The 8,845-nt window shown below is 36.4% G+C and overlaps 2 protein-coding genes across 5 annotated transcripts in view; both read left to right on the top strand.

Annotated features, from left to right (window-relative positions):
* LOC124444168 (MMS19 nucleotide excision repair protein homolog) overlaps positions 1-8,845 on the top strand; it is an 88,648-nt gene that overhangs the window by 41,364 nt on the left and 38,439 nt on the right. The gene's annotated exons all lie outside the window — the stretch shown is intronic.
* On the top strand, positions 44-8,172 carry LOC124444174 (polycomb group RING finger protein 1-like). Of its 4 annotated transcripts, XM_046994760.1 has the most exons (11): positions 44-137; positions 500-599; positions 3,402-3,498; positions 3,948-4,003; positions 4,191-4,265; positions 4,589-4,700; positions 4,774-4,798; positions 5,532-5,630; positions 6,788-6,868; positions 6,949-7,360; positions 7,995-8,172. In XM_046994760.1, the coding sequence occupies exons 1-10, from the start codon at positions 132-134 to the stop codon at positions 7,321-7,323; spliced, it is 1,026 nt and encodes a 341-aa protein (XP_046850716.1). In that variant the 5' UTR covers positions 44-131; the 3' UTR covers positions 7,324-7,360; positions 7,995-8,172. The 4 variants fall into 4 exon arrangements, with proteins under 4 accessions (XP_046850716.1, XP_046850715.1, XP_046850718.1 ...); XM_046994759.1 differs by having other exon boundaries at positions 6,949-8,172; XM_046994762.1 differs by lacking the exon at positions 4,589-4,700 and having other exon boundaries at positions 5,543-5,630; positions 6,949-8,172.

The following is an 8,845-nucleotide window of genomic DNA, read 5'->3' as shown; positions in this document are numbered from 1 at the left end:
TTTTAGGCGCTTGCTTTTTCTCACGTGACACCTCCAACATATTATAAATTCAAGATGGATGGTGGATAGGCTCCGTGGAATGGTTGCTCCAATACTTCGTCAAATATTTCGTCAAATCTCTTAAAGCAAAGATGGATGTAACTATCATATATATTTTAAATGTTTTATAAAGTTTATAATATTGTTAGATTTACGGTCGCTTTGAACAGATGTAGCTGTTTCCTCATCACGAAATTAAAATGAAAGTGTTCAAACCTTATTTGATAACAATTTTGCTTTCACTTGTCTTTTCACTTTATGACGCATACTTATAAACTTCAATAACTTATGCACAAATTTCCCTATCAGTTGCTCAATCTTTCACATTCAACAAAGCCACAATTCTAAGCAATGGCATGCATCAGAAGGAAAATAAGTCCTGACTTCTAATACTCGATGAAATTTTATTTAGAAAGTTAAAATTTTCAGTCAATGGCAACGAATACATATTTTTTTGTAGAAAGTTGTTAAAATCCGAGAGATTAATCCTCACATTGTGTGCAGCCTTTGTGCCGGATACTTCATTGATGCTACAACGATAACAGAATGCTTACATACATGTAAGGTTAAACTGTGTATTTTGCAATGTTTGTACATAATCGTTGAATCTGCTCCAATGAGTCGATTTCTTTGTTTGTAATTATAACTTTAAGTTTGCGTTGATTTTTGCTGATGTTTTTTATTATCGTATAGTTAATGCAAGTGGAGACAAAACAATTGTCGTCAATCCTATGTTAATTGAGGGTGTGGGACCATATTCATATATTCTGCTATGCCTGGCTAATTTCTTTTCAAAACAATAGAAGAATTTCACTTTCAAAAGAGATCATCCTTGCATGATTATATGAATATGGTCACCTAGATTAAAATTGGATTGACGCCTGTGGGTGCAAGTAGAACTCTAATTAGGGGGAGGGGGGAATATTCTTAAAGGTTCAGTTTCCATTATGCTCTGAGAGTAACAATGCTACAAGACTTGGTAATTTTTATTACTAGATCCGCTCTGGTGAGCTTAATTGATTAAATAATTACAACATTTAAAACAGGGGGGGTGGTATGCTGCATGGATCAACGCATTTATGATAATGTATTACTCATGTGTGGTCACCCTGGAATTAAGCCAAGAGTTATGTTGTATCTGACCCTGGAACAAAAAAAGCCCACAAGTTATGTGGGGATATTCATATTTGGGATACTAGATGATAGCGAGGGATATCAAATTCTAACAGCCTGGCATCATTGTGGATACTTGAAAAAAATTTCAATTTCAGACCTGACTCAATTCATGTTCTAGTTTTTCCCCTGAATACAAGTTAGGTATTGCCAGGCCAACCTGACTAGTATGGATGCATGGGCAATAGGCCCAGGTTAAGCAAGCTATTGGGAGCTTTTTGAAAGCAGGATATTTTCGTTGAAATCGGCACATTTCTTTTATACGATAAAGAACGCTATTCCGGGTACGTTTGACTGATGATCTTTGCGTTGTGGGATGTTCTGTTGGTTCTCGCATTCGACTTGAACGCGCACGTGACGTGTTGATATTTTAGCAAGAAATTAACGTTTTTAACTGACACGCTTTAATGCGAAAGAAAAAGTTATATATACAGTGCTTTTATACTATCTATAATATCATGATTAAATAGTTCAGTTGTCTTTATCTCTTGGGAATAAATAATGTTCTTATGCTAAACAAAAAAGATGTCATAAAAATAATCATACAATTATAACATGACGAAGGTAAGAAAAAATTGAGATGGATGAAAGAATTTCGTGCTGGTGAAGGCGGTTTGATGTGTTCTGAAATATCGTCGTCAATACTGCATCTTCGGCATTAACTTTTCCACACTGCTCGGCAAGAAACAACTCCGACATCGGACGATGTCTTAGCAATTCAACAACACGTTCAATTGACGGAAGACTTGTTGCAAATGCAAAGAATGCGTCAATTAGCCCATCTTCAATATTCCTTTTTAAATCACGCCGTCAAAGGCAGCAGATAAACGAAGATGTACAGCAAGAAAATGTTCACGATTTCAAACGTTGCGAACAAGACGTATGTAGGTTGAGTTTTATAAATGTTAATTAATCTTCAATATTCTTTTTGAATTTCGAATGTAAAAGAATATCGAAGATTAACATTTATGAAACTCAATTTTCATATCACTCCGTCAACAGAAGCAAGTAAACGAAGATCCGGCAAAAAAACCTTCACAATATAAACGTCAGCTGTTAAACGAGTTTGTGGTGATGACGTCACAAGCGGGAGGAGTCAAGTTCTTCTCGATCGTGTTGGAAAGCAGCAAATACTCTTTTTGGTAACAGTATACGTGTTGGACGTATCCCACATTTCCTGTAAAACGTGTTGGACGCATCCAACATTTCCTGTAAGACGTGTTGGACGCATCCAACATTTCCTGTAAAACGTGTTGGACGCATCCAACATTTCCTGTAAAACGTGTTGCACGCATCCAACATTTCCTGTAATACGTGTTGCACGCATCCAACATTTCCTGTAAAACGTGTTGGACGCATCCAACATTTCCTGTAATACGTGTTGGACGCATCCAACATTTCCTGTAAAACGTGTTGGACGCATCCAACATTTCCTGTAAAACTGGATTGTTGTGGTCTTTTACCACATTGAACAAACGTTCAGCAGCCATCTTCGTGTGTTTATCCCTTCCCGGTTTGTTTCCGACACGAATTTTCTTTATTTCAACATCAAAAGTAAAGCAAAACTTATGCTCAAACTGTTAAACAGGTTGTGGGTCCTAAATCACGTACTGCAGTTTATACAAGTCTGTATAAATGTGCTTATCCTGACCACGAACAAAGAGCAAGGAAAAAAGCCTCGCGTTTAAATGGCCACTAACGTGGAACTCATTATTAATTGATCATAAGGCTGATTTCTATTCAGTGCAAGTTGTCGCGCGATCGACTTTTTGAGATCATTTTCTTTTCAACTGCAAGTTGTCGACGGTAACAGTTTCACATTGCATACAATTCAAAAGAAAGTGATCGCAAAAAGTCGATCGCGCGACAATTTGCACTGAATGGAAATAAGCCTTTAAAGAGTCCAGTTCTCCAATGTCTTTTCAAGAGAAAATCGCTTCTCACTTTCCCAAAATAATTTTATGATTGCAAATGTAACTATTTTACCAGCTTTATCGTACTTTATTTGATGGAAATTAGTCCGCGCTATAGTATGTAAACTTATACTTTTCTTGTAAAATTGGAAATCAATTCTTGTTGACAATGGTTAACTTGTTGAAATAAGTTGTTCATTCATTACTATTTCAAGCAAAGCAAGCTCAAGTTAATAGTTTGCTATACATTCAATTAAAACTGATTTTTCTTACCAGTTTGCAGACGTTGCATCATCAAATACCTGCAACTCAGCAAATACTGCCCGACGTGCAACATGAAAGTCCACGAAACTCAACCGTTACTCAACGTCAGGTAATAATGAAGAAATTAGATAATTTTCTCCGTAAAGACAGGATTAAATATACAAGTTCAAACATTTGAATTGTAGCAAAATGGCGTCCGATCTATTAATTTCTCATAATTGCATCCAGAATCCAGTTTTTGGTTTATGGACATCGGCAGCTCAGACATGAACTGTAAACTACATTTGCTATATATGTTGCTCTGTTGATAGCGTTGGAAACAAACGTTTATGTATTATCTGCTATCCAAAGCTGCATCCAATGTGCAATCTTTAACCTGTGGTGTAAAATTAATGTATAATATTAAAGTTTACTTTTTAGTGTTCCAAATACGCTCTTGTCTTTCTTTATTTTACCATGTGATGGCCTTGTATCGCTTGCGTGTCATTTAATAATGTGTCATTAGCTACAGTGGTTTTTGGTCCCTATATTGTAAGACTGAGAGTTGTTTATTTGTAGGCTTGATAGGACGATGCAAGATATTGTTTATAAAGTTGTTCCAAACTTATTTGAAGGTATGCTTATGTTTTATTTTCATTCTTGAACGACATTCTTCCGAAGGAAAAACTGAGAAGCTTGCTCTGTTTTTTTTCCTTTCGTGGAATGTCCAGATTAGTGAGTCGTTTTTTTTTTCTGAGCAGTGCAAAATGTTTTAAGTCAACTTGGGTTATTCACGTCACGTAATTTGACTATATCTTGCAGATGAAGAAGTGAGGGAACATGAATTTTACGAAGAAAGAGGAATGCCAGTGCCAAAGAAAGATATCGAATCTGAAGGTTCGTCTGACAGTCAGCTCACGCAGTTCAAACTCTCAATGTTCACAGTTCTGTCAAAATACGGTGATGTAGTAAGTGTTAGGGTTTCAGTACGGTCCCCCCCCCCGGAGAAAAACACGAATTATAAGATGCTAAGTACTCTCTCTGACAATACTATCCTTACCAGTGCCTATACCGAACACAACATTCAGCGTACTATGAAACTGAGGTTTTTGCTGGCTGCATTTGCTGTTGAAATTTGGGGGTTATAGTGCTGCGGCTGAGCCCCTTCACAAGCCCACAACTCTCCTAACCCCTCCTCCCTCATCGTAATTTTGTTTTAGAATGCGAAAGCGACGAGGAATCGCACTCATCTTTGGTGAACGACGTCACAGAATACATGAACAATTACCGCGATGATGAGTTGATTTCAATTTACTTCAAGCCGTACGACGGGTATGATGTTGTGCAATTTCGTTTGTTTGTGCAATTTTTTGAAGTCGTACACGATTCGTTTTATTTTTTTTAGACCTTTGGAAAATCTCTACAAACACGTACGTAGTAAGATGTTCGCTTTAATGGCTAATTTATAAAAATACATAGGATCATTTTGTCTTCAAATCATAGGTAATTATGCAGAAATTAAAAGCATGTTGTGCGATTACATAATCTTATTTGGGCAGACTTTTTGCGAAGTAGGCCAAACTACTTGGTGGATAGTAAAGATTAACTTATATTGATTATGGCCAGTGCTGTAGAAATAGTTTTACCGTGGGAAAGGTCTGACAAGGATGAAGCAGCGAAATCTTAAAAAGTCATACATGACGTCATGGGTGATCACAGCATTTCACTGAGTTGACTATTACGTCATTCATAAGTTATTTTAAGTCATAACCTCTGTATGAATATTACCTTTAGTACTTTTGGGAAAAGGCTTACACTTACATTCATACCGAACTATACGTGACCAAGCTCGGCAGATTAAACTGTGATTAATAACTTTCTGATTTCTGAAGTAGAAAGGGGATGGCCCCCTGAGCTGTAAGAACTGTGGATCCGTCCCCAAGTGCACCCCCCCCCCAACTTTTACTTCCCTGATAATAGACAACGATTGTTTTCCTTTGAGTCGTGAATTTGGTTTCAAAGTTATGGACTTATAGATAACTCCAAATGGACAAAACTTTATTTGCATTAGTTGTCTCACATTACACTTGTGTCATTAACCCGTTATGACTACAAAAACCTCGTTTTCATGGTGCTTGATTTTTGTCTTTTTTTTTGAAAAAGGTAATATCAAGACAGTATTTACGTTGCTCGCATCGTGTGCTTATATTGCACCTTGAAAAACTGTTTAAAAAAAAGATCAACCTGATGGAAAAACAAGAGGTAATTTCATACACGAACATTCAAAATGGTGCCTATGTATACAGGGTGTGTAAAAAAAGATCTTCGGAAATTTACCAGCAGCGAAAAAGCTTTTGTAATAATAACAAAGATACGTAATATTTCCACGTAGTCGATAATATTTTATGCACCGTGAGCATAATGACCCTGCATTCACATCATCACAATACATCGATTTTTGAAGGTTGTCTTTTCAATATACACCGTATTGTCTTTATTTTTGTGGTGTTGATGATATTGTTATGTCATTGTGAACTAGTATCAGGGACCGTGGATGATTGACGATTTGGGACCAATATCACCTAACCATATTCATATGTTCATGTGTTGTAATCAAGTAATAAAAAAGGTGGCTGGGAAAGATTGACGATTTGCGGCCTATATTTATATGTTCAAATGCTGTAGTCAAGTAATAAAAGAGAGGGACTGAGGAACATTGATGATTTGGGGCTCATGTTCATGTTATAATCAAGTAATAAAAGATTTTTTCTGTGTTTGCACAGGACTAATCAAACCGTGGAGACCTGTGGAAATTATCGAGAGCAGATCAGTGTAAGCCCGAGACCGAAGGTCAAGGGTTGCACCTGCTCTATAGTTCTTTCGAGATTTTCATAAGCCAGTGCAAACACGAAAAACATCTTTTATTTCTTTTATAAAACTACAATAATGCGAAACAGACAAATTTAAAACAAACGTTTTAATTTTTCTTCTAACATGTATTCATGATTGATTTGCAAGTTCTATTTGATTAAATTGATTGAGCTAAGAACGGTTTGCACATGCTATTGCCGATCAGTGCACGCGCGTTTTATTGTTGTTTACAATCCATAATCACCATTGATTTCAATAGAAACTTTTAAAGTAGAGCATGCATGTATTCAAATATCCTGTGAGCCTCCTGAACCATTGATCTTCGGCGTTCCCTGTCAACTTGTGCAAACCCTGCTTGATGTTTAATTAATTGTTCAATACGAATTCTTTGTTATAAGGAGAAAGTCATCTTGATTAAGTCGATGAATATTATCAAAATTCTTCAATTGCTTTGAATCTGATCAAGTTTTTGAAAAGGGCGTACCCCCAGCTAGTTATCATAGCCGGTTGTCCTACTTGTTCTCTTCAAATGATTCCTTCTCTTCCAGTTGCAGTTTTTCTGTGAAAATAAATTGGTTAATAGTGCAAGCTCATTGAAGCAATTGTATGTCGTGAATTGGGGATTAAAGGTGCTGAAATTCTGTGCTCTTTCATGGAATGAATTTTGATCTCCTATGCAATTTATTTAATTCTTGAACTGTTGTTTTAGGATTTACCAATGTGTCTTCAATATCGCGTTTATTCAACGCCCAACGTCATCATTCAGAAGGAAATTTCGACTAGTTTCTATTCTCCATTGACGCAAGATACCATCGTTCAGAACGATATTTCAACTGATCATTCTCCATTGACGCAAGATACCATTATTCAAATGGATATTTCAACTAGTGTCCATTCTCCATTGACACAAGATTCCATTATTCAGAAGGATATTTCAACTAGTGTCCATTCTCCATTGGCGCAAGATACCATCGTTCAGAACGATATTTCAACTGTCTATTTTCCATTGACGCAAGATTCCATTATTCAGAAGGATAATTCTACTAGTGTCCATTCTCCATTGACGCAAGATACATGGTTGTAATGATTGTTCAAGGAAACTGATTTTCCTGTTATGCAAGGGATTTCCTTTGACATTAATGTGGTCATTTATCTTTCCTTACATGAATTTCCACCAGAAAGTTGTGATCCGCTCATAGGGATGTGTGGTGTACCTAATGAATGGTGCACGTTGCGGTTGAAGTTGACTAATAATTCTCCTGTAGTAGCTTCAAGTATTTCCTTGTTACGGGCTGAAGCTTGGGTAGAGTAGAACATGTACTCATGGTTTGTGCAAGGTATTGTAGGTACTGCGGAGCCTGGGGACCCACCCCCCTCTTTCTCTCTCTCATCATTATTTTTAACTGAAAGAAATCTGTTGGTCCTAAATTGGCTAAACTTACAAAGATAGCAATCTGCCTTTCAAGGAGGAAGGGATTGAATTCACGATTTCCACAGTTTAATCCTTACCCTCCGCACTGAACGTTCCGCTTTCTGTAAAATGATTAGAAACCGATAAAAGCAATTCGGTTTTCTTATGATATAAACTAGACCATGTATTGTCGTAATCGTTATCGAATCGATATTTTAATATCGCCCATCACTGCAAATGTGTTAAATATTTACAGTACTGTAGTATCCATACAACTTACACAAAACTCAATGATTTTTCTAATCTTTCTCATGAAAAATTTTTGCCCTTTTTGCTTGTCTGAGCACATAAGGTAACAGCAAGCAAAGAGAGGTTAAAAAAGCAGCAAAAACTCTAACTTTTTAAAAAAAATCTATTCACAAGTTATATTTAACTAACACACATTAAGGAGACATACTAGTTTTGTTTAATTCAATGCTTTCAAGAATTTGGAAGTTTTATTAAATTCAATTCCTTCACTAATTTGGAAGTTTTATAACTTGATTAGAAATAACAATTGAAACTAAACGTTACGTGAAGCAAGATAAACTGAATTATGTGCGATACACATGAAACCTTGATGAAAACGTCATCGCATATACAAAACGCTAATCTACGGCATGCTATACTTCATGTAACCGAATTTGTCCTGGTAGATGATTGGATCTAATCATCTCAGGAACAAAACGAGGTGAGATGTCAACACGGGTAGTTCAATCTCATCATCCTCAACATAACTGAATGGTCTTCGATTGATTTGCACTCCAATGTTTACTTTATACAGTTCTTCCAATTTCAGGTTGGTGCCCCTCCAGTTGTCTTGTACATCGCCTGTTTTACAACTGTAACAAGGCGCTGAAACTGTCCATTCCATCATGGCGCACCAACCACAAAAAAAAACAAAGACATTTCATGCGAATGTGATTTGCGGGTGCTGAATTTATGTTTACTCTTAGAGGTGCAGGTTCTTCGATAAGATTTTAATAGAATTTTGTCGATAAATGATCACGACTTCACGAACGATTGTTTATGATATATATTCAACTTTAAAGTCTCTAATTCACAAATTGGCATTTTCTGAGATAAAACAGTAACATCTAAAAAAGTAATTGGGAAAACACCACAAGCTCCCTATGCATGACTAACAAACTATTGC

Source organism: Xenia sp. Carnegie-2017, unplaced genomic scaffold (assembly GCF_021976095.1).
Source record: "Xenia sp. Carnegie-2017 unplaced genomic scaffold, XeniaSp_v1 HiC_scaffold_21, whole genome shotgun sequence".
NCBI classification, from domain to species: Eukaryota; Metazoa; Cnidaria; class Anthozoa; order Malacalcyonacea; family Xeniidae; genus Xenia; species Xenia sp. Carnegie-2017.
Note: the sequence above shows the minus strand (reverse complement) of the source record. Positions and strands in the feature narration are given on the sequence as shown.

Excerpts from the sequence above, each read along its gene's own strand:
- LOC124444174 (XM_046994760.1), top strand. Across the intron at positions 5,631-6,787 it reads ACCTGATGGAAAAACAAGAG|TTGCAGTTTTTCTGTGAAAA; the intron begins GTAATTTCATAC and ends CTTCTCTTCCAG. Across the intron at positions 6,869-6,948 it reads TCGTGAATTGGGGATTAAAG|GATTTACCAATGTGTCTTCA; the intron begins GTGCTGAAATTC and ends CTGTTGTTTTAG.